At 46.9% G+C, this 23459-nt stretch overlaps 4 protein-coding genes across 8 annotated transcripts; 2 read left to right on the top strand and 2 right to left on the bottom strand.

Annotated features, from left to right (window-relative positions):
- The first annotated feature begins 42 nt into the window (after positions 1 to 42).
- Positions 43 to 7451, top strand: LOC131674636 (uncharacterized). The gene is made up of 11 exons (XM_058953425.1): positions 43 to 303; positions 826 to 922; positions 1002 to 1532; positions 1608 to 3967; positions 4039 to 4475; positions 4538 to 4775; positions 4840 to 5017; positions 5088 to 5279; positions 5350 to 5889; positions 5962 to 6219; positions 6306 to 7451. The coding sequence occupies exons 3-11, from the start codon at positions 1104 to 1106 to the stop codon at positions 7449 to 7451; spliced, it is 5778 nt and encodes a 1925-aa protein (XP_058809408.1). The 5' UTR covers positions 43 to 303; positions 826 to 922; positions 1002 to 1103.
- Positions 7452 to 8291: 840 nt separating this feature from the next.
- On the bottom strand, positions 8292 to 11843 carry LOC131674641 (STING ER exit protein). Of its 2 annotated transcripts, XM_058953434.1 has the most exons (6): positions 11707 to 11843; positions 9732 to 9840; positions 9199 to 9450; positions 8960 to 9116; positions 8662 to 8890; positions 8292 to 8582 (listed from the first exon to the last, which is right to left on the bottom strand). In XM_058953434.1, exons 3-6 carry the CDS (start codon positions 9317 to 9319, stop codon positions 8442 to 8444), a joined length of 648 nt encoding a protein of 215 aa, XP_058809417.1. In that variant the 5' UTR covers positions 9320 to 9450; positions 9732 to 9840; positions 11707 to 11843; the 3' UTR covers positions 8292 to 8441. The 2 variants fall into 2 exon arrangements, with proteins under 2 accessions (XP_058809417.1, XP_058809418.1); XM_058953435.1 differs by lacking the exon at positions 9732 to 9840 and having other exon boundaries at positions 11707 to 11725.
- Positions 9879 to 14186, top strand: LOC131674640 (tyrosine-protein phosphatase non-receptor type 9). 4 transcript variants are annotated; one of them, XM_058953431.1, is made up of 10 exons: positions 9879 to 10494; positions 10626 to 10854; positions 11177 to 11410; positions 11502 to 11591; positions 11695 to 11835; positions 12378 to 13087; positions 13154 to 13393; positions 13464 to 13614; positions 13678 to 13885; positions 13956 to 14186. In XM_058953431.1, the coding sequence occupies exons 2-10, from the start codon at positions 10822 to 10824 to the stop codon at positions 14183 to 14185; spliced, it is 2037 nt and encodes a 678-aa protein (XP_058809414.1). In that variant the 5' UTR covers positions 9879 to 10494; positions 10626 to 10821; the 3' UTR covers position 14186. The 4 variants fall into 4 exon arrangements, with proteins under 4 accessions (XP_058809414.1, XP_058809415.1, XP_058809416.1 ...); XM_058953432.1 differs by having other exon boundaries at positions 9879 to 10193; positions 10266 to 10854; XM_058953433.1 differs by having other exon boundaries at positions 9879 to 10193; positions 10283 to 10854.
- A 47-nt stretch (positions 14187 to 14233) lies between these two features.
- Positions 14234 to 22948, bottom strand: LOC131674639 (receptor-type tyrosine-protein phosphatase C-like). The gene is made up of 12 exons (XM_058953428.1): positions 22503 to 22948; positions 21326 to 21398; positions 20650 to 21249; positions 20353 to 20575; positions 19707 to 20276; positions 19245 to 19440; positions 19066 to 19173; positions 18821 to 18991; positions 18518 to 18760; positions 18189 to 18455; positions 17777 to 18091; positions 14234 to 17702 (listed from the first exon to the last, which is right to left on the bottom strand). Exons 2-12 carry the CDS (start codon positions 21393 to 21395, stop codon positions 17649 to 17651), a joined length of 2817 nt encoding a protein of 938 aa, XP_058809411.1. The 5' UTR covers positions 21396 to 21398; positions 22503 to 22948; the 3' UTR covers positions 14234 to 17648.
- Positions 22949 to 23459: the final 511 nt, after the last annotated feature.

A 23459-nucleotide genomic window follows, 5' to 3' on the forward strand; every position in this document is an offset into this window, starting at 1 on the left:
TGTACGCTCGGGATCGTCATGTGAATCCGTGGAGTATGGAACGTCAGTGTAGTAGCAGCAGAGTAGCAGCAGCTTCTCTCGCGCACATAGTCAGTGCCGCGAAATTCTTGCACGGAGGCTATAACGATCAATAATTTATCTTTCAAAAAGCAATACAACTTTGTAATATAGGCAGTAGCCGCAAAGTTGATAGAGTAGTCTTATCGAATGTGGGCAAGTGCACTTGTGTCTTGAGAACGAGTATTGACACCATATGATTGCTAATTTAACCAATATTCACACAACTGACAGCGTAATAAAGAGGTACGTATTTAGGATCCGTGTGCCAATTTATGTATACTTACTGCACTTACCTTCATTGAAATTTTTTGGTTCGCACACGGTTCCGTAACCCTCGCTACATTTTTTAAGCACACTGGATAGACTATAACCGCAGTCAATGCTCGTACGCAAACTATTCTTATCAAAAACGAGGAAATTTTAGGATAAACCCTCCGATTATTTCGTTATATCGGCGAGTGATATATCTATCTGCAGAGCGTTTTAGAAAATCAGTAGATTTTATCTATGCATAGCTAAAAAACAAGTAGCATACTTGATATATTTTATTTCATGCTCCATTTGCCTATTTTATTCATACAAATGAAATGAAATTTGGATTTTTATGGTTAAATAGAAATATGAAAATGGACAAGTTAAAATAGATTGGTACTAGCGCAAGTAGTTAGCAAGAAATTTACGTTTTGATGATTTTGATTAAGTGCCAAGAGCTTACCCCAGTGATGATATCTTTGTGTTAAATTTGATTGATAATTTGTCTTACAGGCTGCTCTACAACTTGAAACTCTATGCAACAAAGATTTGAATTGATTTTAAATGATTTTTACTATTTTTCCTGGACTATTGGTACGACATTGCAAAGGTAACATTGTCATTTTGTTTAGCTTTTTATTATTGCTAGGTATTTCAAAATCAATCAAAAACATGTTAAATTTTTGCAGAAATCGTCATCATGAGGAATCTGCTACTAACAAGCGATCATGTAACCATTGCTCGAGAAATGCGGCAGTGTGAGTAGTTAAGAAAAACTTACCAGAAGCATTATGGCTGATTCAGGATTAGAAACAGGTTCTGTGACTAGTCCGCAAGGGACGATTTCCGAGAATTCGAGCACAGACCTTGACGAGCCAAACGAATCGGAAATAACAATAAAGACTGAGCAAGTTCCAAAAATTGGTAATTTTTGCATGACAGCATACGATTACAGAGATTCAACGAGAGAAAATACAGCAGTTAGGGATGAAATTGCGGAATACGAGAATCGCGTATTGAGCGATCCTTTTTACGAGTTGAACGGTGAAAGCGACAACGACGACGATCAAGCAAGCGTTCACGGGCCTGCTTCATCGTTGCAATTCTCTTCTCAGCCCAACTCGTTTTATTTGGATAATCGTAATAATGGGCCAACGAAAGAGGGCCCATTGAAGAGAGACATCATTCAAAACGGAAAAGAGGACGACATTCGCGTTGGGGTAAAAAAATTTTGCCAATCACGATTCGCGAATGATGTCGTTTCTTCTAACGAACTATTGTGACTTTGATTGCAGCAGTCGCAGTCGCCGCCACCACCAAAACGCCAGGCGAGCAACTCGTCGGTGAACAATTACTACTTTATAGACGCGTCGAGTCTGAACGACGATATAGACGTGAACACGAGCAACATCGTCGGCTACCCAAACGAAGATAATACGAGACTCAATTGGTCGAATCCTCAAATGCCGACGAATTGCTACTCTTCGTCGCCGAAATTCAGCTGCATCTACTTGAACGACGACCCGGTGAAACTACCCAGTCGAATGAGCATGAGCGCGCAGAGCCGTTACGACGTGGGTTACGGCTACAAACCCAGCGCTGGCGCGGACTCAAAGAAGGAGGCGGAGGAGTCGGTGAGCAACGACAAGGAGTCACTGGCGGTAGAGATCAAAGAGGCCGACAGCGGGGAGAGCGCCCAGCACTCGCCTTGCCCCGACAACACCAAAATCAACGCCGCCAAGGATGAGGAGACGATGGCAGCGCGCCGGGCATCGCTTATCCGGCGCAACACTTTTGAACTGGAGGCCACCGACGAGAAGCTGTCAAGCTTGCGCCAAGAGTACGAGCGCCGCCAGGGCAGCTTGGTCTTCCAGAACTCCATTACCCAATACTCGCAGCATCGCATCGACGACGACGCCGTCCCGCCTTACTATGAGGTTAGCGGCTTCGACGGCGGTGACGGCTTGGCACCCGACAAGTACAGGCTCGACACCAGCCGGAAGGATGCCAGTGCTGTGCTACCGGGGACCTGCGGTGGCCTGGCTAGGAGTGCCAGTGATAAGTTGCTAAAGCGTCTGGTAACCGGTGACGCCGATGCAGCTTTCAGCAGCCTGCCTCTTAGCATCAATGATGAGCTCGGGCCCACCGCCGCTGCCGTCAAGTCACGGATCCGCCGTAACGACGCGGCGCCCATCATCTCCGGCGGCTCCAGTAGCTCGGACTTTCGTAAACCGACCGACAGCCCAACTGTAAAGCGCAAGACCGAGTCCACACCTATACTGTCAGGCGGCTCGGTGCTGATGGCACTCGCCGAAACTGCGCAGCCCAAGTCCAAGCCCAAGTCACAGCTGCCGTCGTCAACAGCCGCTTGGGTTGTCGACATGAGCGACTGCCGAGGCAGCGGCACCGATGGCCCCACGGCTGCTGCGCAGAGATCTGTCATGTCAGCGAGCTTCGGTTCCTCGACGACCTCGGCGTCCTCGAGGGAGCGAGAGCGCGAAAGGCAGCCCTCAAGCCTCGGCTACTTCGTTAACCTAGATGAGGTGCAGAGCGGCGATGACAAGCGAGAGCGGGTCAAGCCCGCGCTAGAGGCCAAGCACAGGCGCAGGCCAAGTGACAGTTCCAGGAGTTACTGCGAGTTTTTCGTCGACCTATCGGAGAGGCCGAGTGGCGATAAGGAGCGGACCAGCGAGGGACCCGAGTTGCAAGCCGCGACTGCTCTTTGCGATTCCAACGACGCCACTGGTAAAAAGAACATGTTCTCTATGTTCATCAACTTGAACGACGTCGCAGCGGGCAAGCCCTCGCAGAAGCCCAATCAGATCGCTAAATCAAGCTCGTTCTCCAAGCTGGCTGAGAAGCGCCAAGAGCTTGCGCAAAAGCTTGACTCCGGGATGGAGGCACCCGCCGAGCAGAAGAAACCTAAATCAGGCGTGTTCATGTTCATCGAGTCCGACTCACCGATTGTTAGGCGGCGCACGATGTCGAGCTCGCGGCCGGCATTCAAGCGCCACTCCTGGAACATGGACAAGAGCCAGGAGCAGTTGTTACCGAGCGGCAACGAGCAGCAACAGCAACAGCAGCCGCCACCGCCGCCGCCACCACAGCCGCCGTCGTCGTCGTCGGATCTCGTTGCTAAGCGCTTACACAAGCGCGCTCACAGTTTGTCGGTCGATCGCAACACTACGCAGGATTTGCGCAAGATGCTCGCACATAAGTCCAGCACCTCTAGTCACTTGCTCAACGAAGAGCTCAACATGGTTGAGTCGCTGCAGACGGAGCAGCAAAAGCAGCACCAGCAGCAGCAAGGTGACGAACGCAAAGACGATGCCTTCGACTACGACATTAGAGATACGCCCCCAAATTCACACGTCGAGATTATCGACGAAGAACTGCTCGTCAGCCTGAAGAACAGGAACTACCAGGAGCTCGACGCCATTAATGATCAGACAGCCACTGGCGATAAGAGCCGCAAGCCAGATGATTGTGCTTCCGAGAACTCCCTGTGGGATAAAACACCGACTGACAACACCGAAACTCAACAAACGCATAAAAGCGAGACTTTTGACATTAGCAGCAGCACTACTGGTCCATCTTCTTCCAGCGACAATGTCGAGTTTAAACTACCCGATCTTCTCGACGTCACGCAAAATAAGTAAGTTTCCACTGTTACTGGTCGTCTGTAAACCTACTGCCTTATATTTACTGCCCGCTATTCAATTCCAGGTTAACGAATAATACGCTGAAACATATCAGTCTGGAAAATTCGCGAAACGAGAATAACCACGAAAAAATTACCAATTCCAATGGCGTCAATGCTGCTGCTACCAACACCTCAAGCTTCGTGAAGCTTTCCGATTTGGATAAAAAGCCTCCTTCAACCAGTACAAACTCAGGCACGCCGGCTTCGACGAGCCGTGAAACACCTTACAGAATGAGTATAAGCGTTACGGAAACCTCGTGGATCGAGAACAGATTGATTATGGCAAACAGATCCGCCGCCGATTTTCACAGGCCATACATAAAGAAGCTTCCATTGAGTATTCCAAAGTGTTCCAAATTGGATATTTTCGATGACTTTGGTGGCGAGGGAGACGTCGAAGCTGTGATTTCTGAATCAGATATATCTAGTTTGCAGAGTAGTATGGGTCGGTCCGGTCAAGGTATGTTGTTCCACTAAAGCCGTAGAAATTGATTTTTATTCATACATATTCACCATTGACAGGAAGTACCGAGGAAACGGAAACATCGACAAGTTTCGCGCTAGGGAAACCGTATAATAGATTAGGAGAAGATCTACTTCGAATGTTTTTAGACGAGATCAATCCCGATGTGACTATCGACGTGAGTGGTCGACGGATAAGAGCCCACAAGTGTATATTGAGCTCTCGGTGTCAGTATTTCGCAGCTATCCTGAGTGGGGGTTGGATCGAGTCTGCCGGCAATGTCATTTCCTTACAAGGGTACAAAAACTTCAGTTTCCTTAACTATATGGCCTCTCATTTGCATGTGTTTCATTATTAACAGGTACTCTTACAATGCAGTTCACTTTGCACTTTGCCACATATACAGCGGTGAAAGCTGTATACCAGACTCTATAAGTATCGTGGAATTGGCGACGCTAGCAGATATGCTGTGTTTAGAGGGTCTGAAAGAAGTTATAGGTTTCACTTTAAAGGTCAAATACTGTCATTTATTCCATAAAGTACGTATCATTACATTAGAATCGGGCATTTGTCGTTGATATTTTTTCAAGTAGCAACTCTGATTTACAGCCTTGTAAAGGTTGCTCCGTTGGTGTCTTGGAGTGTATGCCCCTAGCTGCTGCTTACGGTTTAGACGAAGTCTACCGAAAGTCCCTTAGGTGGGTAACACGACATTTTGTCAGAATATGGCCAACTAAGGAATTTGCAACTCTACCTCGAGAGTTAATGGACAAGTGCTATCATCAGCATATTGTTCACATGGTAAGAAATCGTGAAGGATATCTATGGCTCTTTCAATGAAATTGTAATGCTATAAATAAATAATTGATAGTCTACCGACAACGTACTGCAAACCATTATGGACTGCGACAAGCTTTTAACTACGTTACCAAATGTTCGGTGGGCTGAGCCAGTTTTCCGTCTAGTTTCCAATTTACTTGACGCCTCGATGAAATATCTTACCGACAATTTCGCCAGTGTGCTCGGCAACGACGGCTTCCAAGTGCTGGATCGCGAATTGACGTGGAACATGAGTCGCTTGGAGGATCATTTACTGGCAGCCGCTGAAAGGCTACCGCCAGAGCAAGCTTGCAAATCATATTCAAAGCTCGATAAAATTTTTACAGTGGCGCAATTTGACAATTCTCAGCGCGCTAAATTCAAGTCGACTCCCTTGTTCATGGATTTAATGGAGAAAATCCGTACACAAGTGGAGAAATGCCTGGTGCGTGACGCTGCAAGAGCTGCTAGAACCAACGCCTGGCTGAAAATGGACTTGGAACTTCGTCGTCGCATACAGGAGATGGCCTGTCTGGTCATACTGCCGAACGAGTCGACGAAGAGGCCCTCTAGACATTCCAATTTCATGAAGGTATTTCTATTTTTTTTAGCGCGATATTCGTTTCTATCGATAGTCGTACGATTGCCATGGTTGGCATTGTAGGAGCCGAAAGATCGCCAAGACAATAAAACCACGGCAAGTCGTGTCACGACGACTACACGTAATTTGGATTTACGCCGAGTGAAGATGGCGATTTCCGAGCATAACGACAGAACGCTTAAGCAGACGCCCTTGCTGCAGACTAGGAAGCTCATGAATAAACCGAAAACAGATCCGCTCGAGAGGAAGTTACAAAATGATAAATCAACGAACGACGTGAATAGTGTATCGAGGCCAAAGTCGTGGCCCAATAAAATTGAGGTGAGTTTTGAACACGCAGGCTACTCGCGACAATTATGTTCAACCGAATGTTGTACCATGAATAACAAAACTGTTTTTGTTACTAGGTAAAATCACGATACTTGGAACCAAGGAACAGGCCAAGCATCAAAGATTCGACGTTACAATCGAATCACGAAAAGGCGGTAGCTACGACAGGAACAGTTAATCAGCAAAGGAAGAAGATATTGATTTCGTCATCGGATTCGTCGCGAACGTCTAGTCCCGCCATGAAACGTGCCGCAGAGAAAAAAGCCCTCGCAAAAGTCCCAATGAAGAAAGACGGTAAAACTTTATCCTCGGACAGCATCAATAGCAATTCGGAGTCGATGTCGCGCTTGGGTGCTCGAAAACAAGCCACTAGCAAAAGTTGCGGAATAACGAGGGCTGAGTCGCCGTCACTGAAAGCAAAACACGCTGACACTGGTCTATCGGTAGACTCGCTGTCCGATTCCCAGAAGAAGGCGTTGATCAAAGCGACCAAGTTGGACACATCTACGGACAGCTTGGCAACTGAAACCACTTCGATGGCCACTCCAAAATCTACGATCACCAATAAATCGTCTCCCATTTTTGATAAAGCAATAACCAATGTGAGCTTGAGTCAGAGACAAAGTTACGACAAAACGAAGAAATCGTCGCCGCTAGCTCAGCAGCGTAGTAATTCGTCGAACGCGACGCGTAGACCGGCTCGCTCGGTGGAGAGTTCGACTGCGGCTAGTCGGAGTAGGGCGGCCGCGACAGTTAGCAGCTACAGCGGCTCGTTAAATTTAAGGAAGAGCCTCTTGGACGCGGCCAAAGCACCAGACATTCCAAGTAAACCGGCAACGAATCCTCTGGCGATGACCAGGTCGACTTTTCGACAGTCGACCCTCTCGATGAGATCGTCATTCACCGCGAAGGACAAGGTGCAGGAGAAAAAGTCGGAGGATTTCAATCAGAAATCAAATCTGAGTCCAGCCAGCAAGAGATCCCCCCGAACCACTGTCAACTCTAGGCTAAGCAAATCCAATATCGTTACAACTGGTAAGCAGAAATTGACAAGTAAAATCGAAGACAAGTCGTCCAACAAAAACAAGTCGCAAACTACAGCTAGCGTTAATCGAGATGGTCCCAAGTTCCTTAATCAAAGTTCGAGGTCAGGTACTTTCTTGAAGGACGAGCCAACGATTCTGAACAAGTCAGACATTGAGACGGCTGCCATTGATGTTTAGGCGAACATTGTATCGCAGCCTGATCGTTTGAATGATTTTAATGATTAACATGATGATATGCAGAAATAATGTGCATAGCTGGTCGCATGGATCTTGCATTTTTTATAGGAATTTCGTAGCGGATATCAACGAGAATGTAAGGATTTGTAAAAATTCATTAAGGAATTTGCAGTCGCCATTGTATAATTCTTAAAGCATTATTATCGTAGCGACTAAGCGTTTTTTACTCGGTTATTTAGCTTTAGCTTCCGTTCTTTTTAAAAATTATTTTTTACGAGTAAGTTCATCATTTGCAAAATGATTTGAATATTTTGTTTTTGTTGGCGCTCTATTGGAATTCAACTGTCACATTATCAGTTAAATTTGCATTGGAGCAATAGATTAAAATGCTTATATCCAGTATCTTTACTGAAATTTTGGTGTTGAAATCATTTTCAGAGTGTAATTTTTTTTCTAAGAGCAGATTTTTAATTTATAAAAGATGAACGATGGTCGTTGATAAAGTAATTATCAATTATCTAAGCTTATATAAAGTCCCTATCATGGTTATATAAATATTCAAATTATAAATATAATAAATCTATATTGGTTCAAATATTCAAATGACTGGGTAATGCTTTTTTTTCAAATCGTGAAGCTATTGTTGAAAATCTTTCAACTACATAAACTAGATTGTTTTCACTTAGTGTTGCCATCAAAACATCTATATATAAATCTATCAATCTGACTCTTGTGAATACATTGTTAATTTTACTTAATACATTTGATGTATGTACATTTGTTTTATTTTATTTATTTACATAATTTATACACCTCAATTTAAAAATTTATATTTCTATGCAATATTTATATCTAGTCATTGCGATATATATTTTATAATTTTAATATTTACTTTTATGTAATGTTAATAAATATTCCAAAATGTTTAAAAAATGTACAAAAATTAATTTATTTATAACTGCATTATAAAAAGCACGAAACCACAGTCAATTATACATCCAATAAGGTTCCTCTGGTCTTCTTTACATCTGTAATTGGAGGAGGCATTAACTTCCTTTTATTCATACCTTTCCTTTCCAATTGTTTTTCAATGATTCTAGCATTGTTGGCATAAGAGTCTGCAACTTCCCTCTGCAATTAAAATAGTATAACAGTAAATCTATATAAATATTTTCATTCAAATAAGGAAACTGATTGTAAGTATACATACTGCTTCTATTTCATCTTCTTCCTCGTCAATAGTAGAAACTGTAACAGAACTGAATTTTCCCATGTTTTTTGTGTGTTTAGTAACCATGACTTTCTTTGGTTTCTCAACATCTACTTGGTTATAGATATTGGTCATAGGACCTTCTCCAGAACTTTTTACAATGGAACCCTTGACAATAAACACAACATTTGGAGAGTTATCATGTTTGTAATAGAGCAGTAGACCACATCTTTAAAAATATTTTATAGTTAGGAAATTCAACAAAGGGCAAGATAAATGACAAGATCGATAGACATACTTTTTACATTTTTTTCTGTGTTGTTTCTCAATACCTTCAGGCCTCTTCAAGTAAGATACTTCATCCTGTTCACAAGTCATTTTGTGAGCATGTTTACTGCCATCAATAATTCTGGCACCATCTCTTTTGCGAAGTGGCAGTTTTTCTAATGCACAATCTGAAATACAATTGAAAGAACAAATGAATATTGTTGCACATTACTGAAGAAAATAAATAACAATTGTTAATAACAAAAATACCTAAAATGAGTGTCATTTGGCCACATAAACAATAATACGTGTGTAGTGGTTTTTCTTCGCTATATTCTTCTTGATCCTTAGTATCAGAACACACTATACTTCTTGAAACTACTTTTGGCATTTTCAAAACTATTTATTTGAAGATCAAAGTGTTTATGCAAATTGCTGATTGACGCTTTCAGTCAAAACAAGCTGCACTTTTAGGTTAGTTTCGTATGTTGACGTAGTTTAGTTGTGTATATGTACAGTGTTCTGAAAGACAGATATCCGTAGTTCAACCGCAACACTCGCACACAAATATAAGTACAAGTTGTTTAATTGAAAAACACTTTTAAATACTATTTATATGCATCAAACAATTTAGTTCACAAGCCAAGTGTGAGATTGCATTTATAGCAGTAGTACTCCAAAAACTAAGTGTCGTAAGTCATGAGCATGGAGACATAGGAGACTTTATCTCCATGGTTATGAACAGAGCAAGAAAGGAAAGAGAAGAGAGAGAGAGAGAGAGAGAGAGAGAAAACGAATATTACCTGTATAGGTGTACACAGTGTACATGCAACGATGCCTCACCCTCAGATGCACTATTTACATGTGTGTATAGGTTTGAGGCTCCGTGCAGCGTTGGGAGCCATTTTAATCCTGTAATTTTTGTTTATAATAATTATAACCAACGCGACAAATAACTTATGTTTATCTCCAGATTGTATTTAGTATTGTAAAATTACTACAAGTGCAATATCCTATGAAATAAGTAGTCGATAATTTGAAAAAATCATTCAATTATCAAGATATACTATGTATGTGTGATCATAACCATAATTAAATCGTAAATGCTATACTAGCAAATAAATAGACATGTTCATAACTATGATAATTGGCTGTTAATGATGAATCTACAATTGCTTCCAATGAACAGTGATGATGGAAATCACCATAGTTAAGACTCGCAAGGAAATAGAAAATGTTGACGTTGACCACGTTGACATGTTTGCGTGAGTGTATGGTCCACTTGTTGGTGGCTATTCAGATTATTTAAAGCGTTGTAAATTGATTCTGATCTGAAGTCTCCAACGAGTTGCAGATCGAATTCACGAGATGAAAGCAAGTAAAGCTGTGATAGTGTGGTAGTAACCGGCTGGGTTGGAGAAAAAAAAGCAAAGCGTTGAACTTGATCAAATATCACACCATTACGCTCACTTAAAGATCAATGGAGAACTTATTGTTACATGCAGCATCCGTCGAAATTGCAACATGCTCTATATGGTTGTGGACCACAGCGTTGCAAATTCGTTGGTTTGTCATTCATCATTTCTCTCTCTCTCCCTCTCTCTCTCTCTCTATCTCTCTATCTCGCTCTCTCTCTCACTCTCTCTGTCTTTCCAATTGGTTTCAATGAAATTTAATTTAGTTTATCACTTTTGCAGTGGTGTACGTTGCGTGAATGGTTTTAAACTATTAGCATGCCAAATTTGTCGATGTCTGCGTGTAATTGTCTGTTAGTCACAAGTTTTCGTCAAGTAAGCAAAGAACAAGCATATACCTTGCCTGTAAAATTATTCATGCTTTTACGGAATATCGTATACGAGATATCATTGTCTATCCCGTCAATTTCGTGGCAAAATGGCAGCTGTTTTGACCGCCGAGCAAGAGCAAGTAAGTTTAGCGTTGACAGTTTCTTGTGAGATAAAAGTATTTGGACAGCATTTTTAACTTTGTTGTACTTGCTAATCAATATTATCTTATAAAATAGTCAATTGAGATATTAGAATGATAAATTGATTCTCTATATTCAGTTGTGCTGTAAGATTGCATTGAAATAGTTCAATGAGTGGCAGCATTTATATTTTGAAATATTTTTAGATCTGATAACAAATGCATTATAAGAGTAATTATGTAAAAACAAATGATCTCAGCTATGGCAACATAATTAAAATATTTTATAAAAATAAATTATTGTGTTTACACAAAATTATAGGCAACAAAAGAGTTTATCGAGGTGGTCAACAAGTATAGAGCAGGTCGCTGCGTAGGCCCAATCTCATGGAATGCAGCTCTAAAATTTCTAACGGCAAGGAAGTTTGAAGTTACCAGAGCTCTAGCACTTTATGAGCAACATGAAGCTACTAGACGAAGGGAAGGTCTAGCACTAATGCAACCAACACAGGAGCCACTGCTAAGCGAACTACGCACAGGCAAATTCACTGTTTTGGTGAGTGGAATCCTTCAAGTGTGCATTGAATAAAAAAACAAAAGAAAGTAATTACATCTAATTAAGAACAACAACTTAAACGCAATTTCAGCCAACTCGGGATTCAACCGGAGCTGCAATAGCCATATTCACGGCTCACCTGCACCTCCCGCAATACACGACTCATCAGACAACGTTGCAGGTAAACAGTGACTATAAACAAAATAAAAGAAAAGGAAATAGAGGCAAGTGCGCAACGAGAGAAAAAGTCATTAATGAGTGAATAAACACTACGTTGAAAACAGGGAGTGGTTTACCAACTGGACGCCGCATTGGAAAGCAAGGAAACTCAGAAGCATGGCCTAGTGTTCATCTACGACATGTCGGACAGCAAGTACCAGAATTTCGACTATGATCTGTCGCAAAAAATCCTGACCCTATTAAAGGTGAGTGCTCAACTGACGTAACGGTCGGCCGCTTGCAGGTATGACCTGTATGGGCGCGAGGCTAGCGCAGCGAGTTGCACGTGCGCGCATGTGCAACGGCTGCGCTCAGCTGTGCGAGGCGAATATAGAGCAGCTCGGTGGTGCGGCCTGGCCCGACGAGTGACGGCGGCGGCGGCGCAGTCGGGCGCCGTCGCGGTGCGCATCGGTGGCGATTGATCGTCCTGGCCAATCGTCGCGGACTGGCGCTGCTCCCCCTCGCCTAATCTCCGTGCGGCTCGGCACAGAGATATCGATCGGGGCCGCCGCCGTCAACTTGCGAGTCCTGCCGAGGCCGAACGCGGACAGCATAGCGGCGCGCGCGAGCCAGTGAGCAGCTGCAAAGCGAGCGCGCCCGACAAGACGGTGTCCGCAGTAGTGGCCGTCGACGCGCAGTTCGCTCCCGCATCCTTGACTGGCGCTAGGTGCGCGCGCCCGCAACGCCCGCAACGCCCGCGACGTCCGACACAGATTCACCTGACCAGTGCGCGCGTGTCTGTCGACAGGGCGGCTACCCGGCCAAGCTGAAGAAGGTGCTGATAGTGACGGCGCCGCTGTGGTTCAAGGCCCCCTTCAAGATCCTGCGGCTGTTCGTGCGCGAGAAGCTGCGCGAACGCGTGTTTACCGTGTCGATCCCGCAGCTGACGCAGCACATCCCGCGGGACTCGCTGCCGCAGCGCTTGGGGGGCGGCTTGGAGGTGCAGCATGAGGCCTGGCTGCTGCACTGCCTCAAGTCCATGACAAACCGAAGCGGGGCCGCGGAGCTCTGCGAGGTCGCCGCGCCCGCGGCGGCGCAGCTGCTGCACGGCCTGCAGGCCGCCGCTGGCCCCGGCGAGAGCGCGCCGCCCGCGGCACTGGCCAACGGTCGTTGCGAGGCCGCCGCCGGCTCGAGCGCCGGCAGCCCCGTCAGCCCGCTGCCAGAGGTGGCCGCCGGCGCACAGCAGCCACAGCCACAGCCACAGCCACAGCCACAGCGCAGGCCTGCAGAGACCGAGTTGCCGAGCGGCGTCGAGGAGGCAGCCTCGCCGCTGCAGCCGCCCTCCTCCGCCAGCTCGGGCTTCAGTGACGACGACAGCCTGCACGGCGACTTGGGGCTGCAGGCCGTCGGCATCGAGCAGCTCATTGAGGCGATCCACGCCAGGGGCCGCGCGGGACTCGTGGCCGAGTACATGGAGATCAAGCAGAGGCCGCCGGACGGCACCTTCACCAACGCCAAGTACGCTGGACCGCGCCGCCGCTCTCGGGTCCGCGCTCACCGTCTACTTTCTTGCTCGACTTGCAGGCTCAAAACCAACCTGCCGAAGAACCGTTACACGGACGTACTCTGCTACGACCACAGCCGGGTCTGCCTGTCGCAGCTGGACAGCGAGGCCACGTCCGACTACATAAACGCCAACTTCGTCGACGGCTACAAGCAGAAGAACGCCTTCATCAGCACGCAGGGTCCGCTGCCCAAGACGTGCGCCGACTTTTGGAGGATGGTCTGGGAGCAGCAAACCCTCGTCATCGTCATGACTACCAGGTACGTAGCCCGCGCCGGCGAGTTCTAGCTCGGACTCCCTAATCCTACCTTCTGCTTCTGATCGTCGCAGGGTCGTGGAGCGAGGACGCACCAAATGCGCACAGTATTGGGCCGCCGAGCCCGGTGATCACGTTACCTCGGGTAATTTTACCGTAACTAGTCTTGAGGTCGACACTCATCCCGACTACACGATAACCAAACTTCTGTTAACCAATAATAAGGTGAGACAAGCATGAGGCATGCATCCGTCGTTTGCACCAATCAATAATCGATATCAATTGCAGACTGAAGAAACTAGGGAAGTTTGTCACATGTTGTACACTGGTTGGCCGGATTACGGCGTACCTCAGTCGGCCAGAGCCTTGCTGCAATTCCTCTCTCTGGTGCGCCAACAACAAAATACATTGTTGACCAACAGTGGCGATACTTGGGCTGGTCACCCAAGAGGCCCGCCTATTGTCGTGCATTGCAGTGCTGGCATAGGAAGGACAGGTGAGCACTGAGGACGTTCCCTTATACCCAAGACGCCTTCAGTTTCAAGTGCGTTCTTCTCTTACTTCAGGTACCTTCTGCACTCTCGACATTTGCATATCACGGCTCGAAGATACTGGCACCGTTGACATTCGAGGAACAGTTGAAAGAATACGAGCCCAGAGAGCCTTTAGTATCCAGATGCCAGATCAGTATGTATTTTGCCACCGAGCTTTAGCAGAGTATGCTCTCTCTCGCGGAATGCTCAGTCCTCAGCACCTTGCCATGTTACCCCCAACCATCGAGGAAGATTCCGATTGAAATGGCTAGTTTGTTTATTTAGAGCTTAATCGCTGACCGTATTGTAGTCTACCTACCCTTTGCACAAGTATGTCTTGCTAAATATTTACTTTTAGTTGACAGGAGTGTTTATCCTGTTTTGCACTATTTACGATTAGCTCAAATATTTTACGTTTATACAAATGTACGTACCTACGTTTTATTTTTAAAAGTGTACCCCCACTTTATTTTACTTAATCTCATGAAACAGCTAGTGTTTTTTAATTTGTTCAATTTTCATTTTGTACAAATACCAAATAGTTTGATCAATTTTAAACAGATAATAGAAGGTACGGATATTTGTTTCTTTTAAATAATGCTTAACCGAGAATCTCATTTGGCGAACTTTTTCTAATTAATTTTAAAACGTTTCTCGTGATTCTAAAGTTGCTTAATCTTTGTTTAATAGAACGATCAACAATCAATTTTTTTAAAACATTGTCTTAAAGTCGTCGATGAGTAATTAATGAACACTTTGCATAAGCGACCAAAGATTATTCTAAACCATTTTCGGTATTCGAAATTTCTGCGCCATTTTTTGAATTTGAGTGATCCTTTACGTAAAAATGGTATTTTGATATAAACATTTTAGATATTTAGGAAAAAATAAATTGAGATGTAAAGAAAAATTGAATGCAAAATCGTTTTGTAAAAAGATATTTCACTCGTATGCTAAAACTTTTGACGATATCTAGAAAACTTTTTCATAGACTTTGTGATAATGATCAATGGTCATGTTCTTCCAAACTAATTGATTTTCTGTGTTTTATAACAATATTTAACTTTCTAATCTGATGTTCAAATACTCTTATAATCATTTGGACGAATCTTAATATTAAATATCGGAATTCTGATTGAAATCTCAATCGATAAAAGTAAGGTTGCAGATATATATATATATCGCGCACATACAATTGAATTGGTTTATCTGCTCAAGGAAAATTTTCTACGTTGATAATAACTTTTCAATATAATTGTATTGATAATTTAGGGTTTCTATTTGTATGTGTATGGACGTGTGTGTGTGTAGACGTGGACCTGACTATTGAGTATTTATCTCACGCTAAATCATTAAATTATTAATCAATTCATTATCCAGCCTTAGTATTCACATTATTTCATTGGCGTGATGCCCGAAGCTATTATTTCCGCATTGAAATACTGTTGGAGTCGAGATGAAGAATAATAAATTTTATTGTTTTTCTAAATGTGTTTATAAGTCAAATGTTGATCAACAACTTTTGATTTCCTTGCTGATTATCATTACACAATTGGAACAATATTTCTGGTTGAGTCAAGATAGTTAAATTGAAAGTAGTAAATTTTTTGTACCAAACGTTTTGATAACAAATATATTTAGTGTTAAGATTTGCGTTGAAAACAGAGTATTCGATTGTAGTGTTTTATAACAATTTTTAAAATTGATAATTTTCATTCGTTTAATAATTAGCTTTATAACAGTATTATACTTTCTTTAAATCAAGAATCGCTAATTTAATGATTTTAGCTTTGAAATCTGAACATATGATCAATTATGCATCAGCTAAACCTACTATAACAGTGTACATTTATATATGGTTGATAAAAATTTGTCGCTATCGTATTCAATATTTTACGCATACAATATGTCCATGGCAAGGTCCATTTCCAAGAATTCAATGTTCTTATGGCGGTGTATAAAAATTTATAAGAGTCATCAATCGTGTAAGAATACGCATGCAGGTCTAAAAATTTGTCGAAGAGAAAATATTGAAAAGTATATCAAGTGTCAATTAGGCAGGCAATTTTTCGAATTAATCAAAGCAAGTATACTTGTATCGTATACTCGACTCGAAACTCCGATCCAATTTGACTTATCAATGACGTATTAATCGAGAAGAGTTGAAATCTATAAAGAATGATTTAAGAACCTTGTTGGAAAGCATACGATATTTCAGGAATGTGGTAAAGATTTGAGGTGCCTTTCTCTAAGCAGCGAATCTACAAATTGTTGATTGAGCCGTCAGATGAATGTACTTTTATAACAAAATAATAAATGTCGCTGCTCTTTTCCTGATAGACGTACTAATCTCAAAGTTCCTGAATGATGCGTACCAAGATATATTGCTGATCTTACGTACACGGCATAATATGATTTGACACTTCTCCAAGCGTATCTATTACCGTTCTAATTGCCAAATTTATTCATCAATTACTGCGCGAGTAAGGCACCACACTTACAATTATTGTTTCCAGATGATAATGTAAACGAAAAACGAATATATAAATATATACATAAAGTGGAGTAAATCAATTATCTCTCCGAAACAGGCTTCATATGCATCAAGTGCATATAATGTATTGTTAATGTTATTCGCCTAAAGTCTGACAACTTGAATATAAAGAATTATGTAAAACGTGCGAACATCTACGAATGTACACTCGGCAAACGGGTTGTATATGCGCAAATTTTGAGCGCGTGTATAAAAGAAAATCTTGTATTTAAAATATGAAAAATTAGTGTATGGAACGCGGGCGGAAATTGAGAATGTATATAATTTAAGACGAAACCATTCTAATGTATTTAGTCCAGTTAATAATGATTATTTAATATAATACAATCACTGGAAAATTGATGATATTCATTTTCTAAGCCCTCTCACTCACCTTATCACATAGAATTCGATGATTTGCATCCTTTGGTTTTAAATGATAACTGTTAATTATATTTAAAAATACGAAAATGATTTTTTTATTGCGATAACTGATCTGTATATATTTTTTAAAATAAATAACGACAAACAATGATCCGTTACTCTTGAATACGAATAGTCATCTTATGAAATACATTTCCTGTATAATTGTATGTATGCAGTCATGACTACTTTACCGTTATCAAGGAACTTGAAAAAATATCTTGATACATTTGTTAAAGAGTCGTACTATCTGCTACAGCAGAATCTCTCCAAGATACGAAAACTCGCGTTCGTCGCACGAGATAATTATTTACAAATTAGAGAGCGACACGTCATATGAGTATGGATGCATAACTGATACAACATTTAAAAAAAAACAATAACAGTAACAGTAAAATACATAGTGTATAGATGTAATTTACACGTGTTCAACAGCCTGCCGTAGAGATAAATTTACTTTATCAGTGTTGCAGATAGCAGTAGTTGGCTTAGGTAACGCATATGTACATGAAACTCGAAATTCAACTACACAAGTTTGTAACTACAAATGTTGACGTGTTCGAACGAGAAGGCGTCCGACGTAGCAAAGCGGTCGGCGCCGATCACGCGTATAGGTAGGCCGAGAAGAACGGTGGTCGACAAGGGAAAGTTCCAGGGGATGGGATGCCTGTGTAGCGCTCGAGGCATATCGATATATCACAATGAATTGTGCAAACTTTGCACTGGCGCGTTGATTGATCGTCGAGGAACGGATGGGCGAGAGGCGGCGATCAAGTAGAGTCGATACACCCACCGGCGAGCTTACTGGCGTATAGATTCAATCCCTGTGGGGGAGAAGAGAGCAATTAGCAATTAGCAATTAGCAACCAGCAATGAGCAACGACGAGGACGGACGAACCTTGTATATAAAGAGGTACTGCTCCCTGGTTTGCACGGCTCCGGCTCGATCCCTGCGAACGGTATAAACGACTCTGGGCAGGTCGATGGTGCGCGTCACCTCGTACTGTCGTATGCAGAGGTCGAGCGCGATGAGGGTGCCGGTGCGCCCGGTGCCTGGGCTACAGTGCACCACGATTGGCCCGGTAGCGCCTCGTTGGAGAGCCCGCGCTTCCAGCAGAACGGCGATCAGCCCGGCCGCGTCCGTCGGTACTCCGCTCGCCGGCCACAAGTACCAAATGTGCGAGACCTCGCGGAACGTGTTGTTCTCCAAGTTCTGAAAGTCGACGAAGCGCGAATGCCCGAAGTGAGCCGGCCTTGGCCTTGTCTTCGCGACGCGCTCGATCGGCCGAGCAAGGTGAGTCGGACACTACCTTCAGGTGCAGCGTCGAGATGGCGTACTTTTCTTTGGCTTCGCGCTTCTTCAGCGTCACCTGGTAGTCCCCGTAGAGCCGGTGGCAGTCGCTGACTTCCAGCGGAGGAATGTACTCGGTGCACTTGTCGACTCCGTTCTCCACCAAGTGGGTCAGCATGATGATGACCTTGCACTGCTGCTCCCAGATCATGCGCCAAAAGTCGGCCACCGTCGCTTCGGTTGGCGCTTGGCAGGCGATGTAGTACTTGGTGGCGTTCTTCGGGCCCTGTCGCACCAGCGGACGCATCAGACTCGGTCGCCGTGCACTCATCGCGTTATCGCACCTACCCTCACGTAGCTCGCGTTGACGTACTCGCTAAGGGGATCGCCGTTGATCCTCTGCAAAGGCACTCGGGTCTCTGGCAGGGGTATCACGTTCGCGTATCGATTCTTGATCTCCGCCCCTGGCGGTAGCTCTTCTATCTTCGAGTGGATCTGCGGAATGTTCGCGAACTCCTCGGCCACGGCACTGGTGTCGTTGCAAAACGTCGCGATTCCGGCGAAGTTTAGCGGGTGCGTGGGTGTAACGCTCTGCGAGGACGATTCGGCTCGATTAGCGCGGCTCAGCTCGATCGTCGACGCTCAACTCACCGAGTCTTCGAAGGCCGGATTGCCGTAGCTGCGCTTGGAGGATCTCACCACGGACTTGCTGCGCCTGACGCTGTTGTAGGCCGAGACGCTGTCCAAGCTGTAGGCGTCCAGCGACACTGGCCGACAGCGCTCCCCGTAATTGAAGCGCCCTTGGCGTTTTCTCATGATGAACTTTTCAACAGAGTCAAGAAAACCAGTTGCACTCGCTCGATCGTCAAGTTGGTCGACTGCACCGCTATACTTACCAGCAGACCGGCCAACAGTATCAAGCAGACGAAGGCGACGCTTGACACAATAACTACGGCTATGGCGTTGCCCGAATCGGCCTCCGGCACCAGGGTCACGCTGTGGATCTGCGCGTATAAATAGCTTGCACATATATACACACGCACACCTAGTCAATGATCTCATTTGTAATGATTACCGTCAATGGAAAATCAATAGGCGACGATTCGTAGAGACTCGGCAAGAGCTTCGTGAGTTTTCCGTCGAAATTGCCATTCTCGTCGACGATGTAGACTAGTACGGGAGTCAGTTGCGTTTCCGCCACCAATGACGTGGGCGTCAAGCTTTCCGAGCACTGAGTCTGATGGAAGATAACTTGTCTCGTAGATATTGGCCTGCAATTCACGTTGATTAGTGACGGTATTCAGGTGATCGTTTTTAATTTAAAGTTCAATGCACGCGGCAAAGTGTTAAATCATGCTCTTCTTTATTTTGCTTTCACGAGCGAAACGAGTTATAGACGTCTTGGCAAGTCTTGGCAACAGGTGTCTATCACGAGAATCTGTTCTTGCGCAAGTCATCTAGAAACGTGCGAAAGAGAAGAGCTAGAGATCGCAGCAGCCGAGGGCTGCAGCAAGAAGAGAGTGGATACGAGAATTACTTGTCAACGTTGTTGTTGATTAGGTCGGTGAGCGACTGTCGCAGGATTGGTAGCTTCGAGCAGACCTCCTGCCAACTACCTTCGAGCATAATTCTGACGAGCACGGTGACGTCTTCGGACGTAGGCGTGGGAGAGAAGGGTTCGGTGGTGGGTTCAGAGGTTTCGTCCTGCCAGGTGGTGACGGCACTAAACGCCTCGGAAGCCATCGTAGTCGTTGCAACGTTCTTTGGGCTGACAACCGCCGTCGAAGGCTTGGGGGTTGTCGTTGTCGTTGTCGTTGTCGTTGTCGTTGTCGTTGTCGTTGTCGTTGTCGTTGTCGTTGTCGTCGTTGTCCTTGTCCTTGTCCTTGTCCTTGTCGTTGTGGTGGTGGTAGTAGTCTTGGCAGGGATGATCGCGGAAGAGGTCATGGTCGCGGCCGTGGTCGTGGTAAGAGCGACGGACGTCGTTGTCGTCGGCGGCGTCGTCAAGAGAGACCCTAAGGTCGAGGTCGTTGCGGTAGGTTCCGTAATGGTGATGGTTTCTGGCGGCAGAGTGACTCCCGGAGTGGTCGCCGTGGTCGAGTGCTCCTGTCTATGGAAATGGAAGAGAGCTATGAGTCGTTGAATCGACCGTGGGCTTAGCGAGAGAAGAGGAGTCGGGAACGCACTCGAGGGGGGGCGTAGTGGAGGGCTCCTCGCGAGCGCTGGTGGTCAGCGACTCGGTCACGAGGGTGGTCGGAACATCGGTCTCGGCGGCATTGGTAGCCTCGAACTGGACGGTCGAAGAGGCGAGCAGTGAGGCGGTGGACAGCTGCTGGAGCGCGGTCGACGTTGACTGACCGCTGAGCGGCGCAGAGCTCTCGGTGTCGACTTCCCCGACGGAGCTGATATCTGCCGAGAGACGGAAGCCAGTGAGTCCACGTTGGATGGTTGCCGTCGGCCAATACGCAGACGGGAAAGTTAACCTGCGAAGGGAGTGGTCGGCTCGGCGAGGCGCATAGTACTCGTAGCGGTGCTCCGGTCGTCGTCGCCGACGTCGTCGGAGACGGTGGTGACGAGGTCTTGCTCGTCGTGGAGGGTCGAGAGGGCGGCGGTGGCGGTGGCGGTGGCGGTGGCGGTGCTGCTGCTGCTGCTGCCGCTGACAGTGGTAGCCTCGGGCGCGCCTCTCGGCGCGAAGACGAGCTGCAGGCTGCCGTTAAGGGCGAGCGAGTCGCCCGAGCGTTTCCCCTGGCGGATCGCTGCGTCACCGTCCTCCTTGTCCGCGGCGGCGGACTTCTTCCGGAGGTAGGGATAGGGCTTGTCCAGGTGGTCTGTCTGCGCGGAAAGCTCCTTCTTAGCGCCGTGCTTCTTGAGCAGCTCGGCGGCACCCTGCTCGGCCTCGGGTATGGCGTTGCTCGTGCGCTCGCTGGTCGGCGCCGCGTCGGTGCCCACCTCCGCGACGGTACTCGTCGGCGGAGTCGTTGCCGAACCGTCCGTCGTGCCGGACGCCGCCGCCTCAGCCGGGACCCGCTGCGTGGTCAGCGAACAGCGCGCCGGTCCCGCCAGCAGCAGCGCCGAGCAGACGCCTGAAAAGCACAGAGAGCGAACGCCCCGGTCAGTCGGTTGGTCGGCGGCGGCTGGGCCAACGCCGGGGATAGTTACACAGCCAGGCGAGCGGCAGGCGGCGGCGGCGACGGCACGGCTGCTGACCGCGTACTCGGTGCGCTGCCATGATCTGCAACGAAACGACGGGCGTGTGTAGGTAGGTGCTGGCCGAGCGAGCGAACGGGCACGCGCAGCGTTCGGATCGGCCGAGCGGGGACGCGGCAAATCGCTCGATCCAATCTTGGCCTCGGCGATTTGCCGGCCGATAAGATTAAGCGGGACGCGCAACTGGATCGTGCCGGTGCGGATGCGCGCGGGCATTTAGGTTCGGGTGCTGGCGCGCCGCGGCGGCGCGCGCTTCGCCGCTCGCCATCGAGCGGAATAATATTAGAAAGCTGGTTGGAACGGCTGAGTCATTCGGCGGCGGTCGTGGAGCGATAAGTACGCTTCCCAATGCAACGCGCAATCGTGCGGCTTGCATCGGTGTCTCTCGGTGCGGCGCGCAATAGTCGTCGCGGAAGTCGCTGATTGGCGACCCTGGCCAAGTAGTTTACGCAAGCGAAGCCACTCGGCGGCTCGCTTCACTTATGCAAACAGTAGTCCCTTTAAATCGCCCACCGGCTCTCCGTAAGCTACTTTTTGCGCTCGCGGCTTCGACGCACCGAGCGCCAGTGCGCCTTATCAAGCTCCGCTTCGTTTTTTTCCTTTTGTCGAACGTTACGTGCGGCCGAGTTCTGACAAGTGCCAGGCGCGCGCCGCAGCACTTTTGTTTTTCGTCGGAACGTCGTATTTTCTGGCCGGAATATAGAGTCGATGACGAGCCGCGACGGCACACGAGCTTCTCTGCTTTGTGTGTACGCGCGCGCGCGCGCGCGATTATCGCCTTTATTCTATTACGTTGACAATGGAATCGAGAATCGTTCAATTACAAAATGACGCTGCTTTTTCTTTCGCACGCAATTATTCAGAATAGCTGCGACGCCGTTGCGATTCCTCGTTCTTTGGATTTTTTTTCCGAAGCGCGTATAATTTCGCGAGTCATTGAATAGAGATGTTCATTCAAACGAGAGCAGTCCGTGGATCGGATCGAGCGCGGAAACGAATTTGAAAAAAACAGTCTATATAAGTAGGCTCGCCAAGGAGAGAAGTGTAACGAACGGCCAATGGAAAGGCAAAGAGCGTGCGTACGGGCGGCGATTTTTGACGGCAAGGTGAAACTCACGGTGAAACTTACTGCTGAGAAGGACAAAGGAAGAAGCGAGCGTACGCTTGCTGGTTATCCTTGCGAGGTGGCCGAGGGCGTCGCAGGCAGAGGCAGCGGTAACGGCGGCAACGGGCATGATGTCCTCGGACGAATAGCGAGTGGCGAAGGCATCTGGACCGATCAGCACAAAGGAGGCGTGCTCGCGCGAGCGCCAAGACGGCCGGAGAGTAGCTCTAGAGACAGCGACGGCTACGGGCGAGTGGGCAGCCGATCAGCAGCAGACTGCACGTACGCGCGCCGCTACCATGACGACACTGCGCGACGACGATCGTGAAAACACGAGCGACGGGGAGAGAGAGAGAGTCGCGCGATGGCGGCTCCACGAGCGCAACACCTGTGGGTGTGTGCGAGCCAGTGCGCGCGCGCGCGCGCGCCAGTGGCCACCTCTCGCAGGTCAAAGTCGGACCGGACGAGCAGCAATAACAACAGTAACAGTAGTACCAGCAGTAGCAGCAGCAGCAGCAGCAGTAGAAGCAGCAGCAGCAGCAGCAGCAGCAGCAGCAGTCCAAGTAGTCGCCGTCGTTACGCACACGAGACGAGCGAGCACACTGACGCGCGTGGAAGAATATGCATGCGTCACGCGGTGTAAGCGAGAGCTGGCGGAGCGAGAACAGGTACTGTGGCCGCCGATAACGAGCGGCTGCGCTGGAAAGTCGGTGCTGCCTCCTGTCGACTCGCCTCGCTTTCTACTGTACTTCGCTGCGCTTACCTCCTACTCTCTGACGCTCGCCAGCGGCGCCTCCACCTTGCCCGCGACTTCGCTTCGAAAGCTTCGACACGGCTTCTTTCTTCTCGGCGGGCCGCTAGCCGTGTACGCCCCCCGCCGCCGCCGCCGCCGCCGTCGAACTCGCGCCGCGCTATCGTCGGCTCGTGTGTCGAGCACTATGCTGGAACTCTCCAGAGAACCGCGAGTATCGCTGCGCCGAT

This window comes from Phymastichus coffea, unplaced genomic scaffold (genome assembly GCF_024137745.1).
Source record: "Phymastichus coffea isolate CEN01 unplaced genomic scaffold, Cenicafe_Pcof_1.1 PCOF00272, whole genome shotgun sequence".
NCBI classification, from domain to species: domain Eukaryota; kingdom Metazoa; phylum Arthropoda; class Insecta; order Hymenoptera; family Eulophidae; genus Phymastichus; species Phymastichus coffea.